We start from the raw sequence: 19704 nt of genomic DNA, 5'->3' as shown, positions 1-19704 counted from the left end.
CAGAATTTCCGACTGGGGGTGAATATAATACCATGCTGAGTTTCACGTTTGTGAGTGCGTCAGGCGATCGGGTCTGTTTACCCAGGGTTTCCTGCAGAACCATCAACTCTTAAAGAACTACCGGTCGTGCTGGCTGGGGTGGAAAGTAGGGGGCTGACAACTAGACACCTCAATTTGTCGCAGAAAGAGAATGAGGTAATTGACCCTCCCTCGCTAATAAAATAGAATACTGTGCTTTTATCACCTTTGACGTTGGAGGATTGGGAGTCTTGTTGTGAATTGACAGGTTGTTTGACAGCAAATTGCAATCTCCCATTTTATCCATTTCAAGTATCTACATCAATTGTATTATACCCCCAGCCAGCTTAAGAAATTTGGTTTAAGAACAGAGGCGAGTTGTAAACTATGTGGGCAGAAACGAGCGTATTTCTGGTATGGGCTTGCCCAGCCATTAATGCGTTCTGGAGTAAGGTGGTTAAGGTTTTATCAGATATAACTATGGAACAAATCACACTTACTCCTGAGGTGCGCCTGCTGGGCTTGCTGAAACAGTTTTAAACCATGTAATGGGCGCTTAATTGCAATTGCTACTTTATTTGCCAACCGCGCAGTGACGATGCAATGGGGTGCTAGGGCAGCTCCAACACTTCGGAAGTGGTTACATGACTTGGTATATTGCAAGGACCAAATGAATGTATATGCAGAAGAGTTACCCATAGCCTCCAGACCAAAAGATTTCTGGGCGCCGCTGTTGGTGTTTCTGTTGCAAAACCCTTACCTACGCACGACATGAACTATATATTTTGGGAATACATATAGATTGGGTAAGGTCCAATACGCCCACATAGTTCTAGACACACAGGGGATTACGTTTCTATGTGATATGTTGTATTTGTTGGTTTTTGAGGAGTTGGATGGGTGGGGGGGTGATTGGTTTATCTATATGCAGATTTTTTTTCTGCAACATTGCTGTTAAATGTATAATAAGCGGTGTTCTCTGACTTGCTGTACACTAGCCTGCAACTTCAATAAAAAATAAATAATTGGTTAACGTTCCATCTGAAAGTTGCTGACCGCAAGCTTTTCAACTATTAAGAAGAGACTCTGCTTTTATGTCGGGTGCTGCTCCGATCAATTTGTCCTTGTTGACCGCACTTTTGATAATGGGCAGTAAGCACAATCACATCCATATTCCACACACTAAAGAGTGGGACATAAAATGGCCTTCCCTTGACATTGGCAGAAAAGTAGTGCTCATATGATTTTAAGGAACAGCACGCCCCTATTAAAGACATTGTCTGGCAGAAAGGAGCTAACCTAAGGGAAACGCCAGTTACTGTTCCTAGATTAGTGCCCCCCCCCCCCCCTCCCCTTGCCACCTAGAAGAAGTATAGTGCTCCGGAATCATCCACAGCCTGTCGAGTCACCCATGCCCAGATTAGATTATCGATGCTGCTTCTCACCAAAGCTTTCTCAATTCGATCACACCTGCCTTCATAGCGTCTGACCGGAATGGCAGATGTATCAATGCCATGGATAAGAGGATCATTTTTATTATCTGTCGAATCTAGTAAGGCAATGAATGTGCTTGTCGTTTAAGGATGTTATGATGGGCAAATGTGGATTTGCATTTCCACATTTCTAGAATTACGTTCAGTTAAAACAAGAAGGAAGCAAAACTGATTGTGAGAGAGCCAGTGCCCCTGATACTGTTGTGAATACTGCCATATATGTCTTTCTTTAAGTTGGGCTTCTGCCAATTAGTGGAAGCAGCTGTACTCCAAAAAGAAATATGACTTAAGGGCTCTTCTTTTTGGAGTAAAGTGCAGGAAATGGTTCTGGAAATGTTCTTTGGGGGATATTCAGAAAATATGTGGATGAGCACGTTAGTGAATAAAGACTACTACAACAGTTCACATTCCCTTTTGGTGTTTGTTTCACAAGCTCTCACAATTTTGGGGCTCTTGAAGGGGACAGGTTGACAAGAGTAGCTACTTGCAGTATAGAGCAAAGTGCAAACAATATGCGTTTATCGCCAATCCTTCAACTGCCTAGAATGCTTATGGAGCAAAGGAAAAACAACTTTAAAGCTCAGCAGAAACCAAAAGGAATGGCGCATATTATTTCAAAGCACAATCAAGTGAGGGTGACTTCTTGCATCCACATTCACAACTTATCATGCCTTTGAAGTTCTCTAATGCAAATTCTGAAATTCTCAATTGTTAATTGCAGATATAATTTAGAGTTTTTACAAAAGCCATCCACCAGTGGGAGACAGTTTTCACCTTCTAGTCTAGCTGCTGCAGAAATTTCTTAAATATATTTTTCTACGGGTGCAATTAAAAAACTACTGAAGCAACCAATGCAAGGAAGTGGACTGGCGATGGGGATTAATTCAAGCATGTAATTCAAGCATGCAAATCTGTGGATACTAACGCTTAAGTACTGTACTTATATAGTTGGATAACTTTTGTCTTGCATGCATGCACCAGTTTAAACTAAAGTGCAAATGTACTGATAATTCTGCCACTGACTTGTTGAACTACTGAAGAGGCTATATATGTCACCCAGTCATACGTAAGCACGCTGATAAGTCTTGTTGTTTTCCTTTAAATAGAAAAGCCTGCTATTGCCCCACCTGTCTTCGTGTTCCAGAAGGATAAGGCACAGAAGGTAAGAATTTAAGATTATTGTACTACCCCTGAGTAGTTGAATTATTAGAAACGTTTTACCTCTGGTTGATTAGATGTAACCCCCCCCCCCCACTAGCCCCCAGCCTCACCCAAAAAAATTCCCGGTGTTAGTAGAATTGCTGCTCACTGTTTAACCATGTCTAGTTTAACCTAATGTGCTCAATCAAAAAAAGTAGCTTAAAACTCTAAACCCTAATATGCTCGTATTCCATAGCTTCATGTGTTCCATTTTCTAATTTGGAATGGTGTGTGCATTGTTTTCTAATATCGCATTACAGTAATGTTTAAATATCATTGCTGTTCAATTGGTGCATGGATGTCCTTCCTCCTTGTACACAGATCCACTTTAAATATCGTGTCTGCACTCCTTTACATTGTTTTGCGCATCCCATATTGATTGGAATTTGTTCCTATTTCCGCATTTTCCAGTGTTGATAGCAGTTTCTTTGACCTGCATTCAAGTGTGATTTTAGAGCTGACACTTTTCTGTTTCATACTTCTGAACGGAATGGGTGTAAGATGGTTTGAGTGGTTCTTAATGTTGCATGCAACTCAATGATAAGCCTTGTAGTTTGTTTAAAGAGGAAGGTGTGTGACAACCTTAATTTACAACAACAGCAGTGGAATTCTGTTATGGGTTCCACTACCGGGCAATATTAAGGAGATTCTATGTAAATACTGTGAGAAATCCGGAAGACTGTGGCAAGGGTGTCTTAATAAAGCAGCTGAACTTCTAACTCAGGATATATGCATACTTACTGGGTTTCCAAAGGCTCTTGCATACCGCGTTCTTATGGCATTCAATACATTATTCTTGGTAGAGATTTTCCGGCAGGTCTTGCTGTCTCACAGGTACAAAGCTAGTGTCCGGAAAGCAAATTCACTAGGTTCAAGCCCTTGCTCACTTTCGCAGGCACCTAGTACCGCAGGGCTCCTAAAAGGAAACATCTACACGGAACCCATATTGTGTTTTGGAGATTCACTTTATTGTTAATTTAAATAAGACCCTGGTTCCAATCGCACACTACATGAACCTGCCCAAACTCAGAGTAAAAGCTGATTCTTCACAAAAACATTGGCCTTTGTTTTGGATGACCTCACACATTTCCCTTCTTGTTGTACCCACCCAGTCTGTTCTTGTAAGCCAGACGTAGAAGTACCTCTCTGAAATTTAACTCGCACCCCTTTTTGGGGGGTTTCTGCCACCTGCTACTTTTTCGACTAACGCCCTCACTGCTGTTCATTGGCAGATACAATTTTGCAGCGGGATTCTTTCTGGATTCACTATGCTGTGCATTATTCCGCCATCTCGAGGTTAGGTCCGGAATTGTCGTATCTTCTTTTTTTCTTTTGTGTCCCAGGTGGGCGTCAACCTACCACCATTTGGTGTCTGTTTGTGATGTTGACACGCTTCCTGCAGAAGCTCCCACCTTTGGTCGCCATCATCAGATTCTTTTTTATGCCGTTGGGTCTGGGTCGTCAACGAAGGAGCTCCAGAACTTTGGAGAGAAGAAGCACTGGAAAATCACCGAAAGATCACCAGGGAATCTAAAATTGGCTGCCGGACTGCTGGCCAACTAACCAGAATGACCAGGAAGGGGGAGAACAGTCAAAACTTCGAAGTTTCATGGAGGATGCGCAGGGGGCTCCCTGAGCGAGGGAATGGACAAGACTCCGTTCAAATTTTGCAAAAATTCCCGACATAAATACACTCAGAACGACCATCATCCTGTCTGCAACCTCTGCCTGCTGCCCGACCATCGAAGCGAGGACTGCAACGCCGAAGACACTAATGGTGAGAGAGAGGCAACAAAGGGCTAACTACACCATGCAGGAGCAAGGGGCACCTCCATCGCTCCGGGATTGGACCTATCCAGTAGAGAAGAGGACAACATCGCCGAAGGCCCAGAAGACGTGACAAACATCGAGGTCGAAAAGAGGACGAAGGAGGTAAGAGTTGTCGAACCCAAGGCCCTCGACAGACACTCTAAGGAGTGAGTTGAAATCCTCCCACAACAGAGCATTGCCGTCGAAGACCTCGACGCTAGCAACCGCCGAAAAAGGAAGGCCCTAGACAGAGTGCATCTTCGACATCGAAGCGAAAGCATGAAGAGTTCGATGCCGAACAAGTGTCTGAGATGGACAAGAAGAGAAGGCTCGAAGCCGAAATGGCGAGCATCCTTCAAAGAAAAAGTGACTTCGATGAAAAAATGAAGCAGTACATAATGCCAACGAAGCCGCAAAGGGCGCAGAAGAACTTCGACCTCCTAGCATGCCAGAACCAGCCGAAGAACAGTACGAAGAGGACATGTATTACTTCGACGCTGAGGGCGAGGAAGAGGAACACTCATACCAGGGCTCAACGCCTTCGAAGGCACAAGACTTGCAGTGGCAAGATCTCGACGCCGATTCGCCAGAAGAGGGTTTAGAGGGGGGTAGAGACATACCCTTCGAGGCCCTCGCCACCAGACGACATGGGTATCTATAATCAGGTCATAAAAAGGGCAGCAGACACCTATGGAGTGCAGCTGGAGGACGAGAAGCCTCAGTCACCTCCAAGTGACTTAACCACAGGGACAAGACACAGCCAGTCACCATCTCCAGGGTTGTGCAAAACATCAGGACAAAGAACAGTAAACATACAGTTCCTCCAACACTTAACACCTGTGGGAGGCAGAATAAGGGACTTCTTCCAGAACTGGAGGAGGATCACAACAGACAATTGGATACTCAACATCATAAGACACGGCTATTGCATAGAGCTGCAAAGACGGCCTCAAGACAGAAAACCAGGGAAAAGAGTTCACCCTGCAAAGGAGCATCCTCACTTGTTACAGGAAGCACAGGAACTTCTAAACAATAGAAATAGTACCATACAGGGAGAGAAGCAAGGGGGTCTACTCCACTTACTTCCTCATACCAAAGGCGAACGAAACACTACGTCCTATTCTGGACTTAAGGTACTTAAACAAGTACATAAAGGCACAAAAATTCAAGATGACATCTCTGCAAGAAGTAATACCCCAAATACAGGAAGGGGATTATATGGCCACCATAGATCTGAAGGACACCTACATTCACATATCAATAAACAAGAGACACAAGCACCTACTAAGGTTTGTGATCGACAACACAGGTTACCAGTTCACAGTACTACCATTCCGACTAAAATCCGCACCAAGGGTGTTCACAAAATGCCTAACAGCAGTAGCAGCACACTTAAGGAGGCAAGGGATACTCTATATCCATACCTCGACGACTGGCTGGTAAAAGCAAACTCATACAGCGCCTGCAGGAAAGACATTCAAGTGGTAATACACACGCTAGTACAACTAGGGTTCTCAATTCTTTGGGAAAAGTCATCCATTGAACCGGAAGAGGTGAAGATTTTCTTGGGAGCAGAGATCAACACCATTCAGCGCAAGGTGTTCCCAAGCTCAAAGAGGCCTGTAGCAATTCTGAAGGAGAGACCGCTGTACCGCAAGGGTCAAGCTCTGACAGTGAGGACAGTGGGAAAGGTGATGGGAATTATGGCATCATGCATACACTTAATCCCAAATATTCTACTACACATGAGGCCATTTCAGGAATGGATACAGCAGCAATGGTCACAGGCTAACGAAAGCTGGGAGGACCTCGTGGTTGTCATGCATGCAGTACATCAGGAAATAGCGTGGTGGAAGAAGGACAACTTAATAAGGGGAAAACCATTCTCACAACCAGCTCCAACAGTGACCATCACGACAGATGCATCCCAAATAGGATGGGGAGCACACATGAGCAACCTCAAGTTGAGGGGACTGTGGACACAGCAGGATGTGGTAAAGCAGATCAACTGTCTAGAACTGAAAACAGTGTGACCATTGTCACAACAGATCATTGTGTATGATCCCTGTTATAGTCTGGCAAAAATTGTGATGTAGGACTTCTTCTTTGTTCTGGATGGCCTCACACATTCCCCTTCTTGTTGTACCCACCCAGTCTGTTCTTGTAAGCCAGATGTAGAAGTAAATCTCTGAAATTTAACTTGCACCCCTTTCTTGAGGGGTTTCTGCCAACTGCTACGTTTTGGACTAACACCCTCACTCCTGTTCATTGGCAGATACAATTCTTTCTTTTTTTGTTTTTTTTTATTTTTTTTATTCATCATCATCAAGTATAACATTTAGAGATACCTTTCATTATACCAATGTTTCAAACAACTTATGCGACAAAATCATACATAAAGAAAAGAAGAGAATGTATGAAAGATCTCAACATGGTTAATCAACATACAGGCTATCCGGTTGCCACTGTACAAAGAGAGAGAAAAAAAAGGGAAGAAAAAAAAAGGGGACACAGCTCTCGGTTATGCCCTTTTTTAACCATTTTCGAGCCTATGTTTCCAATCTGCTATGGGGGCCCATATCCGTTTCCCCAATTGCTTTGTCTTCCAGCCCTTTTTGTCATATAACGCTTTCTCTAGCACATATATCGATAATAACCGTGATAGCCATTGTTGGAATGTTGGCGAATTTGGGTCTTTCCACAGTGTTGCGATGCATAGCCGGCTTAAGGTCATCGCTAGGTATATAAACTCTTATTGAGGGATTTCTACACCATCCCTGGTTACCCCTAGAACCATATCTTCATTTGTTATGCTAATATTAATCCCCAATGCTTTGTCGAAAAATTGCTCTAATGAACTTTTAAATGAGTCCAGGGCGGGGCATGCAGCAAACATATGTATGGTGTCCGCCTGCGTTGCCTGACATCTAGGACAGACTACCCCCGTTGTTCCACCCCATTGAGCGATTCTGTGTGGTGTATAATAAAGCTCGTACATGGTCTTATATTGCTGAACTTGTAGGCTGGCTACTCTTAACACTGAGTTCAATAGCTTCAACCTCATTACCAAATAAGCTTAACTTGGTATTCCATTTTTCAACCACCCTTCCACAGTAATCCTCCTTATACGGAATCATTTCCCCGTATACCTGGGATATCGAACAGCCCTTCTTATCCCTTAAAAATTCCATGATTTCCACTCGCTTATAATTGTCACCTCCCTGTTTTTTTAACAAAGCTGATCTAGCAGATACAATTATTTCAAAGCTACTTGCATCAGTGGTTACTGAAACAAAATATGATTCACTATTGCAATGGTTGGTTTGTTGACCAGCAATTTGTAAACTCCAAAGAGTCTCTGGAAGCCATCTCATATTCTAGTGTCCTCCTAATTCATGCTTAGAGCTATTGCACCTTGAAAGGTTCTCCTAGGTCAATAGACTCTAGATCACTGTAGAAATCTGATATATACTCAACCCTACAGTATCAATTGCTTTCTAGAAGAGAGTGGAGGTAAATATATAGAGAGATAGAGAAATAGCAATAGGTAGAGATAAAAATATGCTCTGTCACTGTAAGCTTCCTTATAGCCATTGGTAATGTTAGAGTTGAGTGTAAAAGTTACTCGAACAAAAAAGAAGGGTCCTATATAAGTATTCACTATGTAAATGGAAACAATGACTAACTTAAATGTCCCACTATCTTGCTCTTTTTTGACTAATATCAGTAGTTTTAGTTTAGTGATACATATGCCTAGAAACTAGGGCTCAATCATATAGGATCTTTTAAAAAAAAAAAAAACTAAGTAACTTGCATCTTGATTAAATAAAATAAACAACAAATGGGTTGAATTGTACTGGCTAGATCAGACACCAACATATCCTGTGTCTTCCTATTCAAGAAGAAAAGACCATAGCATGAATGGTAGATTGTTCTTGGAAAACAAGTAATTCAAGAGAGACAAGTTGATGATGTTTGGCGCTTTACCAAATCTTTTTTTCATCCACAGCAAGCATGTTTGATGGGCACCAATAATCTACAAATCATTTATTACTATTTCCTAGTCCGCGCAAACCACCGATGTTTCAAAAGATTCAGGATTGGTAATTGGTATTTCCAGTACAGAATATTTTTGTTGGTTTTAAGTTAACCAACAAGGTATCTGGTAAATGTAGAGGACTAGCTGCAGCTTTGCTTTGATGCAAAGGTCTTTGTATCTATCCCAACACAGATAATAGGTTTCTCCGAGCCATCCCTCACTGATATATTCTTCATGGCTTACAGGTGACAGTAGAGGTGGACCGTTATGCAAATATTCATGTCCGCGTTGGCAGATTGACTTTCATTCATGCTCAGTGCATTCAGTAAACTGTAGGAACGGTATTTACTCTCTCACAGCACATTCTGCATGTGTCGTCCTGTCCACCCAGCATCTTACCTGACGACCAGAGGGTATCCTCTGTTATGGACTGAAAGTGTACCCCCCATTTTGATTGATGTTGGCTGTGGCACTTTAAAGCCAAACTATTCATTGACGATCTATTGGTAGTAAAAAAGCAATTCTAGTCCGGAGAAACAGGGTGTTTTTTGCCCATACCCCAGTAGTGAACCTACCTCTAGATCCTACCCAGTGAAGACCCGTCTACTCACTGTAACTGGGGCTCCCTTTCCTTGATCATGTTTGTGAAATGTGCTAAAAGTGTGTGTGTAATGTGTGCTTGAATGTTCGGTTAGAGCATGGTTGGTTTTAGCTGGGCTCACTTGTCCGTGCTCTGCACAAAATTGGTCCCTCTGTGAAATACATCCCTACAAAACTGTGTCTATAGTGGGTTGGTAGCTATCCAGTTGATTTAGTTTGTGTAGTATAGGTTTCTCCTTCTCTGGTTGAAACCTTCCCATTCCGCGTTTCTTATTTGTGATTATCGCCATTTACAGTATGCTAGAAAAAGATGCTTTAATTTGAGACAACCTGTGCAACACCTTTACCAGCCTAAACTGGGCTGACTTGGGACTCTGGGCTTAAGTCTCTGAAATTTGACCAACAACTAGAACATGATTCTCTGCTAGGATTTGAATATCATGCAAATGTTTGAATTTTGTTGAACCCCAGGTTAGCTCTTGCATTCTGCTTTGTCCGTTGGACGGGTAAAGAAACCAGAACGGTTAGCCTGTGCTATTGTAGTCTGTCATCCCGCCATTGAGGAGACCAGCAACCCAGCGTAGGAGAGAATACTGACTAGAAGTATAATCTCACTACCCTCACTCGCACACAGGAAAAGTCTGCTTCGTTGCCTCTGGAAGCAGGTACTCTTTTCCAAGTGAGTGGCTTGACAACTACAGGGGATGTTGCTTTCTAAGCTCAATATGTTCTGTTGCTGCACTTATATAGCGCATGGCTACCCGGAGGTCTTCCAGCACTATCAGTGCGAAACCGCTCTTCCGATACCTCAGGAAGGGCTATTTTGGAATAGCCATGTCTTAAGTAGTTTGAGCAACGAGAGTTCCTGCGTAGATCATCTCTGGGAGGGGAGGGAGTTCCACAGCTTGGCAACATAAGACTGTCCTCCCATCTCGATCTTCTGATTTACGGGCATTTGGCAAGGAGGGCATTAGAGGAGCGAATAGTTCACTCGGGGACAATAGGGAGAAATCGGGGAACAGGTGATAAGTGGCCTGGTGTTAAAGGCCCTGTGGGCAATGCAAGTGTATTAAACCTAAGACTTTCAGCTTCTGGGAGCCAATGCTGAGAACTCAAACTATGGCAAGCGGTGTGATGTTTGGGGACATTGTAAAGAATTCAAGACACTGCATTCTGTACTACTTGCAGTTTCCTCAGGGTCCTTTTGGTGACCCCCAAATAGAGTGAATTTCCTTAGTCCAGGTGAGAGCGTATAAGGGCCTGGACCACTAGTCTCCTGGAGAGTGGAGGAAGGAAAGAAATGATTTTTTCTGAGCATCTTAAGGATGCCAAAGCAAAATGCTGAAATGAAGAATCCAGCAATACACCTTGGATTTTAATGGCTGGTTTAGGAACAGGTGCAGGTCCTAGTCAGTTAGGCCAACCCAGCTCCATCTGAGGGTTAGAATTATTGCCAGGGATCAGGAGCTCTTAATATCTTATGTTATTTAATGGTGCTGCTCGCTCTCTCTGCCGATTCAACATCCAGTCTCTAGGCTCCTAGTTCTGAGAGTCATACTGTTATGTTTGAAGACCCCTATATGCAATCTGATATTGTCTTTCTGAAAAGTAGTATCACTGCATTTGTAAGGCAGGTTTGACTAAGCGGGTTTGATTATTAGTTGTTTGACTTTCTTCCCCCCTGTCAAAACTTGTATGTTTAGTTTGAATGTTAATTGCTTGCTCATTGCATTCAAGGCTAAACTGATTCCAAGTGTCATCCTTCAGAGATCCAGATTTCTGCACAATCCGAAGTGCATTAAAGGACAGAAAACACATTGAAAGAATTCAGGAAGTACCACACAATTCCATTTAGACAGACCTCTAATAGTTGAATGGTCATGCTTCTGATTTCCAGCCTGCGTTTTGGTCTAATAACAAAATCAGTGGTATATGCCCCATACGCAAAACCATGACGAACCCGCTTTTTATGACTTATTTCTTCTTGAAGCGGCAACACTGTCTCAATGTGTCATCTTTATTGGGAATTTTAATTTAGCTATTGAAAGCTCACTTGAATGGATTTCTCCAATTTCAAGTTCCTAGCTAGAGGTTGTGACAGTGTCAAACATGAGTTACTGCTGACAGATTTCCATGAATGTTGATTAATCGGAACAGTTCTGAAGTAGTTTACTTTTTGTAGGAAAGTGCTCCTGTTTTAATGGTTGTCCCTCAATTTTTGGCTGATCTTGATGCTCTTTGACTAAGAGTGCCCTGAGTTCCTGACAACCCGGTACCCAGGGCCTATGATCTTTCCCTAAAACTGTTCTGTTGCAAACCTAAATGTCAACTCTCTGGCCACATGCAAGTCCCTTGTAAAAGGTGCCATGGGTACCAAGGGCACTGTGGCCAGAGAAGGCCTCTAAGGACTGTAGCACATATTGTGCCATCTTAGAGGCCCTGTACCTCAACACTCACACACTGCAATTGCAGGCTGTGTTTTGGGGCAGAGCAGAGTGAAGAGTCGACATTGCACACATACATACCTGTGTGACCGGCCTACAATCCACTGCCATGGAATAGGTACGCCAGCCCTCTCACTGAGTGCACTATACCACTGGTGAGGGTACAGGTGCAAGCCCTGTACCCATACAGTGTCCTAGTCCCTTCTTAGACATTGTAAGTGCAGTAAAGCAATAAAGAGTATATGATCTGGGAGTTTGTCATTACAAACTCCACAGCACCATAATGGCTGTACTGAAATCTGAGAAGTTTGGAATCAAACTTCTCAGCACATTAAACCCACACTGATGCCAGTGTGGGATTTAATTCCAGTTGCAATTCTTAGAGGGCATTTTAGAGATGCCCCCTGAAAAAAGACCTAACTCTAGTGTCCTGACTGGCTGGCTGCTTGCCCGTTGCCACCCCCAGACATGTTTCTGGACCCCTGGGGCGAGAGCCTCCCACTCTCGGGGGTCCTGAAACAAAGCATATCCTGGGCAGAGGTCAAGCCTCCTCCCCCAGGATGGGCATGGTCGACGAAGGCGAAGCTTCAAAATTTGCCGCCATTGTGAGCTGACCCAACCATTTGCTGCTCCCAGCAACTGGCCTCACCGGCTCTGACCCCTGCTTTGGGTGGGAGAATTTTACCCCTTTCATTTTGTTTTGTGAATTCCGTCTGCTTGAAGGAATGTTTTCTTCTGGCCTCCCTTTCTTCCTTTGTAGGATATGGGACTGTTTTCCCTTTTTAGTCATGAATACATTGTGTCTCCAGTTGAGACATTTCTTACTGATCTCAATCCTTGTCGCGCTTGTATTCACTGTCATCTATTGTTTTTGGTGTTTCTTTCATGGGGCTTGATCGCTTCCATGTTGTGATACTCCATCTTTTATCAAAAAGTGTCAGTCAGGTCTTGCTGCCTGATATCTCTGTCTGTTAAAATCTTTACCTTTCGGGGCCTTATTTGTGCTGGATATATATATATATATATATATATATATATATATGTATGTATGTGTGTATATATATATATTATGTATATGTCCACATGTATAAAGGTATATATTTCAAGTATGGTTGTGCTGAACTACTTCCATGGGAGTACTTATCTTCTTTTGTCACTGCGCTTCTCTTCAGACTCTAGATCGACCTTGAATTGGTCGTTGCTTATGCATTTCCTTTTCCTTTCTCCCCTGAGCTTCTACTTACATATTCCCAGGGGGTTGTTTTCGCTCTAGGAGGGTTTTCTCCATCTGAGAGGGTTCTCTACCAAACCTTCTTCTAGCAAAGCTTTCGTTCAGCATTTTAGAGATGTCTCTATCGTGTATGTGCTCTGAGGTTCCCTTACCTCTGTGTCACAGGGTAAGGTTAGATCATGGTCTAGTTTCCATGGCAAGGAGATGGTGCTCTAATTCAGAGGCATAGGTGGATGCCTTGGTCCTTAAGCCTTGTCCAATCATGGGTTGATTATCTTTGGCAGAGCTACATAGTATTATTGTTTCTATTAAGTGTTTTTTCCAACACTTTGTTATCCCTCTGCTGTGAGTATGTTGTGCACATGTTTCCTATGCGGTGCTCCCACAGTCCTTCTAGTGGAGCATCTTCTTAGCTTCATCTAGAATTCTTTAGAGAGCCTGGTTTCTTTCGCAATATGGAACGACTAGTGCTGTTCTGGGATCTTTTTCTCAGTTCAGGTCGAAGACCAACCTCCCAGGATGGTGTTGCTTGGGTATCTAATTCAAAGATGAGGAATCTGCTAGATATCTCTATCAGATAAATTTGTTACTTACCTTCAGTAATGCCTTATCTGGTAAAGACCGGATCTAGTCGCACAGTCATTAACGACCCACCCAGACTCCCTGCTTTGTGAACTGTTAGCACTGATACCTGCAAGATCCCTGTCTTGGCATTCTGATGCCCTTCTTTAGGACTTCAAAAATGTTTGACACAAAGACGTCTCTTTTTTTGACAAACTGTTTGCATAAACAGTTTCCGTGTTGTTGGCGCGAAACATAGTCGACGAAACTGACGTCAGCGATTAAGGGTAGGGCTTCTATGGACTCTGTCAATGGCCCATTTGGAGGATGATGTCACTACACGCCCTCAACCGATGTGCAGAGGTAATGCTGTAAACAATTTCCAGATCCTGTCGGATGTCTGGGGATAATTCTAAATTAAGGAATCTGCGGCTAGATCCTGTTTCTACCAGATAAGGCGTTACTGACGGTAAGTAACTTATTCTTTACTTCTTGAATCAGTTCCTCCAGTAGGGATTTGATATTGGTAATGCTTCACACTAGACCCAGTCTATCTTCCCTTGAAGCGCTTTTAAATTGTTACAATGTGCTTGCATATGGAAATGGAGTGTAATAACTGAATCAAGATTGTGATAAGGAAGTCTTTGCACAAATAGCAGGCATGTTCTAGCTTTCCCTGAAATGATGCCTTTGAGTTACAACCCCCCCCACCCCCACCCCGCGGACCTCTTGTCGAAAAGTGCATTTTCAGTTACACGCATCATATGTTTTACTTTGAATGTTACATTGGTATATTAAGCTTGACTGTTTAACTGCGTTTAATAAGTTGAGATCCCTTGAACAGCCAAGCACTGTGGAGTATTGTGGACACATTCCTTGTATAATGAACAAAATAAAAACGGGTGCTTTATAGCCATTTACTTGCTTTGTGTGCTTATTATTTCAGAGATCTGCCGGTGGCTCAAGTGCAGAAGATGGCGATGGTGAGGATGTAGTTTTATTACAAGTCTGCCATTTTGGCTGACTATGTTGATCACTTTATAATTGTATCCAATTGTGTCTGTAGAAAATGTAGCAAGATAACATTGATTTAAAAAAAAAAACATTTTTAATGCACCTTTTATTTCTCAAAAATACATTTCTTACGGTGGTTCATACTTGCCACACAATTAGTTTCTCTGTCTCAGGACATTGGATTTACGGGACATTAGACTATCTTTCCTGATGTTGATCTCTACCTCAATTTTGTTGCTTTCTCTAAGTTCTGCAGACTTGTTTTGGCCTACCTGTGGTTCTTCCGCTCTGAATTAAGATATATTTTGCTAATAGGTTAATCCACTGTTAACATGCCTACACAGTGGCCTTGGCTAATAAGCACCTTTCTGCCAATAGGCACCACTTCATGCAGCAGCAGCCGCCCCGATTTCACAAACAAATGGTTAAAGGTAGCTACCATACGGTACATCGGTAATCACATTCTTGGTGCCTCCAACTGTCAGATCTCTATAGATTACCTATAAAATAAAGAAAATACCCACCTAATCTGTTTGAACATTCAACAGGAGTTTTCATCAAAATGACTCATCAGTTGGATGTCCATGGAAAATGAAATGTCACTCCATTTAAATATAAGTATGTTCATTTATTTTTTGGAAACTGTATATTTTCCAGTATTTTCATAAATTCTGGAGAAAAAAACGTGATTACCAGTGTTTAGACATTTTTTACATCCAAAAAGAAGTGTAGCGTTTTTTTCCCCAGCATGTACAAAAACTTTAAATGATAACATTTTTGTTTGAAGCAGAACCATCTCTATAAATGTGTGATGTACGAGTTTAATTCATTTTTGCTCTTCAACTCTTTGTATTGCGGGTGTATGTCAGTGAGTCACTTTAACTGTAAGGAGTACATATACATGGCTTACATCTTAATTACTGGGTGATTCACAGTTCGAGCATCCGGCCCAGCAAGCCACTGTTTAAAAAAAACAAAATATATATATATCACTTAAACACCTCATCTATTCTCTTCACAGATGCTCCATGCTTAACTGTAACTTGGATCGGTGATCATTGAGAAAGTGTTAGTCTTGGAAAGTTGATTAAGAGTCTGTTAAATTTGAAATGCTTGTTTTTGAATAATTACATGGGAATTTCGAAGGCATCACGTAAATATTATTGTATCAAGCACACAGTAAATCACTCAGACATAGACACTATTCCACGTTCGTTAAACTCTAAATAATTGTACCTTTTCTGATATTAATAAGGAGGAAGGTTAACGTTTGCAGTGAAGCGGTGGTGAATCCATTTCTCTGAAGCTTGAATCCTTTTATGCAGACAATGCCTATGGGCAGAGCAGATTGAGTGGAGTAGGGTTGGATGAGGGACATGCTTTATCTGGCCTATTTCCTACCCCTTAGCATGCTAGCTTAGTGTGGGAGATAGTGCCAGTAGCCTCCCCTTCTTCCGTCACCCCCCAAATATTTTAGGTAAAAACTTCCAGCTTAACTTTTGTGACATTTGGACTTCTTTGGGAATCAAGACTGTAAAATAAGTGTTGGTTTTATTTTTTCTGTGCTGTAGTTCTTTAAATAGTATTGGCTCAGAAAACTCATTAAAACATAGGTCAATATTTGCCAGCATAATAAACATGAGGTCCGCTTTGTTCAATGAAAGGAAATTCAGTTAACACTAACACAAGAACATATACAGATGTAGGTGGAGTGTGGGCTAGGAGCATGCTGCAACTATGGGGGCTTTGAGGTCAAGGATGAATATCGCCCTCATTAGCAATAATAAAAGGAAAATGGTAAAAACATGAGGCACTGAGATAGTAAGACCAGTTATGCCTACTAGGAGCGGCCCCCTTGCATTTCCCTGCTGCCTCTTGAACTAAGAAGCATTTGAAACGCATAGTAAGGACCTTTGTCCAGTATTTTGAATTCACAAGAGGGTCTCAAACACTCCATTCGAGTTGGGCTGCAGTTGTGCATCCTGTTGCAGTTCACAGTGGTACCTGCCAGAACCACAACTCTGTCCATCTATCAGCCTGGTATGAGGGAATATTTAGTGTCCGGCAAGATGTACCTGTAATTTTTTGCCGTTGCCGTTTTTTCTAGGTCGTTGCTTAAACAGGCATAGTGGGTGACGTGTCCAAGTTTCATTTAAGGGTTTCCAACAATACATGGACCTGCCAGCCCAACTATAGCGACTAGCAGCTTATCCCTTGCGCCATGGTTTTGACTTTTGAACAAGTTCGCAACCATACCCTCATAAATTAAAAATATTTAGCCGCCTATTGGTTGGCAGTAGAACTCCATTTAGCTTGTGGATGGTGATGTCCTATTGGAGTGCCTTCCGATTGATCCAGTTCGATTCAAAATCGTTTAATAAAAGATCGTAGTAATTAAAACCTATATTGATTTTGTAAAATGTACTACGAGGAAAAGTTGCTGCCTGAAGAGCATTATTGCAATGGATAATTTTAGATTAGTAGGCGTATTAATGCAGGATGTGTCTTTACCCTCAACTTCTTAGCATTGGACTTAGATATTTGTTTCAGGAAACCCATAACATTTTCAGAAAATACAGTATGCAGTAATGAATTTCATGGTACCCTGCACTGTGACTTGCACTTTCCAGGAAAAGACCCCTCCTTAAACATAAGGAATTGGTCGGGCAGTATTCAAAATAAGTCCAATCCTGGTAATGTTCCATCGCTGATACACTAGTAATTGACATATAAGATCATATCAAGGTTTTGTTTACTTAAATCTTACATCCCCTATCTCAAGTCAAGAAAGATAATTGGCAGTTAAGCATTTTGATCACTCTTTGTATGGTAAATAGGTGTTAAAACTTTGTCATATTCAATTTACTTTAATGAGCTGGAGATGTAGGTACCAGGAAATATACTATGCATCAAACCGGGAAATAACTTCTATAAAGAGGAGTGTATTTGAAGTTGTGTTTTTTCCTAATCGAAAATAACTGTTCCGAAGGAACTGATTTAATTGGCTCAATAGCCTGCCCTAATTTCTGTTGAACAACATAATTTGCAACTGAGTCCACGATGCTTCTTAAATGCCTATTATTTAGTGCCTGCCGGGGCTCTTATGATTTTAAACTCCCAAACACCCGCTCAATCTATCACAATAGTTGGCTACAATACAAGAAGCAGAGAGTGGGTTTTCTTTTGCTGTGAACACTTCATCTAAGACAAAGGGGCTGAATGGACTCCATTCATCACTCGCTAGCACAACTGTTTTGGAAAGGAGTGAGGGTACATATAGGGGCCGATTATGATGGCGGACGGACCTGAGTCCGTCCGCCACCATAGAGTAGGAGGGACCGTCCGCAGGGGCAGCGGCGGTCCCTCCGTGCAAATTAGGATGTGACCGCCACCCTGGCGGTCACATCCTGTATTTTTATCATTGCGGCGGGTGCTGCTTGAAGCAGCACCCGCCGCAATGACGAAAATGTAAGTTGTACATTTGCATGCACAAAGCGGCAGGCACCGCGCGGTGCCTGCCGCTTTGCGCAGGCAAATGCAGGGGGGTACCATAGGTACCCCCATGTGCACCCCCCTTCACCCCTGGGGGCCCGCAACGGGCCCCCAAACAAAAATCCGTATGCCTTTGCACGGCGGAAATGCAGCCGTGTAAAGGCATGTTCCTCCAGACATCCTAATGACTGGCGGTGTCTGATAGACACCGCCAGCCATGTTAGTGCTTTTCCGCCGCGGACGGGAGGCGACCGCGGCGGAAAAGCTGCGGACTGAAAAACGATCCCCCAGCCATCCTAATCTGGCGGGGGGTCTTTTTCAGTCCGCTGCGGTTTTCCCGCATCCTCCGGGCCGGCGGTGGCTTCCGCCGGCCCGGAGGATGCGGGAAAACCGCCATCGTAATCGGGCCCATAGTTTGGAAAGCCTGAGGTGAACATTTAGCAGATGGGCCAAAGGTAGCCACCTTCTTTTGCAGCATACACAGGGAGAGCAGACCTCAGCTAATCAATTCACAACATGTATCCGCATACACACTACAGAAACATACCTAGTGTTGTCCAGAAAACGTACAACTGAAGGACGACTCTGTTCTCCTAAGCCATGGGTAAGACTTTCGTTCCAACAAGGGGCCAAAATCCTCCAAGCAAATCTAGCCTTTCTACTTGTTATTTAAGGCAATATAAAGTTCGAGGCATGTGGGCTGCTAAATTCATATCTTAGCATTAGATCGCCGCCTAGTGTTGGGTCCGGATGATCGCACATTGTTGTCCTGGAAGAGTCTTCGAAGTATCCTGAGATAGGTGGCTCCTCCCCTGGACTACAGTGCGCATGGGCATCGGCTCCATCCCCAGATTGTTTTTTTCCGCCATTGGGTTCGGATGTGGTCTCGACGTCTCTCTGTCGAAACCGAGAAAAAAACTAACTTTTAGCGGCCAAAAGGCCTCGCTTTTTGCGTCGGTATTGTCTGCGCACGGTCTCGAGTCTTCCGTCTCTTGGAGCCGGAATAAGCGGAGTCTTGTTTCGCTTTTCGAACTTTGAGGCCTTCTCATCGCGACTCGACTGCAAAACTTTTCAGACATGGAGCGGAGCCCGTTTAAATACTGCCCGCTTTGTGGGTCCAAGTACCCACACATCGATCTACACCCCGTTTGTAACAAATGCCTTTCGCCTGACCACGACGACGGCAAGTGCAAGGCCTGTGCACAGTTCCGCTCTAAGAAGACTCTCAAGCTTCGGCGCGCGGTGCGCATGGAAGCTAGACAGGCGGCCCCGGATCCGGAAAACATCTTCGGCGACCAAGATGAAGAGGACCAGGGTCATCATCTTCAGATCTCCCCACCCGAGACGGAGGTCGAGGCGGATCCGGTAGACGACGACGGAGTCGTGGGTCAAGGCCTTGAATACGTCGACGAGGTAGGAGACGACGAAGAGATTTATGGGGCCGCGGCGGATAGCTCAGGGGACGAGCTCTGCCCCGAAGGTTTCGAAGATACCGACCGGGTCACGGGATCGCCTGTAGGCCTTACCCACGACCCCATGCCGCAAGCCACAGCCCCGCCTTCTGGCCCGGCCACGGACTTACTTGCTGAGCAGACTGTATCGAAACAGAAACCGAAAGCATCGGGATCGACTCCATCTAAAATGGCCGACCCGAAAACGAAAGCGAAACTTAAGGACTCGAGCGTCCCTAAGATGGCTGCCGTGCCAGCGAAAACGACTGTACCCGCTAATCCATCGACTCCGTCGACCTCCGGTCCGCAGAAGTCGAAGAAGTCCGTCGATTCCGCTGCTGCTCATTCGAAA

The 19704-nt window shown here is 43.5% G+C and overlaps 1 protein-coding gene across 9 annotated transcripts in view; it reads left to right on the top strand.

Moving 5' to 3' along the window:
• The window catches only part of RANBP3 (RAN binding protein 3), a 355000-nt gene that overhangs the window by 62770 nt on the left and 272526 nt on the right, over nt 1–19704 (top strand). For all 9 annotated transcript variants that reach the window (XR_013603675.1, XM_078669890.1, XM_078669894.1 and 6 more), the window contains 2 exons: nt 2618–2673; nt 14342–14378. Coding sequence is in view for 8 of the 9 variants with exons in the window: in XM_078669890.1 (XP_078526016.1) it covers nt 2618–2673; nt 14342–14378 (93 nt within the window). In the remaining variant the exon portion in view is untranslated. The remainder of the gene's footprint in view (nt 1–2617; nt 2674–14341; nt 14379–19704) is intronic.

This window comes from Lissotriton helveticus, chromosome 12 (assembly GCF_964261635.1).
Source record: "Lissotriton helveticus chromosome 12, aLisHel1.1, whole genome shotgun sequence".
NCBI classification, from domain to species: Eukaryota; Metazoa; Chordata; class Amphibia; order Caudata; family Salamandridae; genus Lissotriton; species Lissotriton helveticus.
Note: the sequence above shows the minus strand (reverse complement) of the source record. Positions and strands in the feature narration are given on the sequence as shown.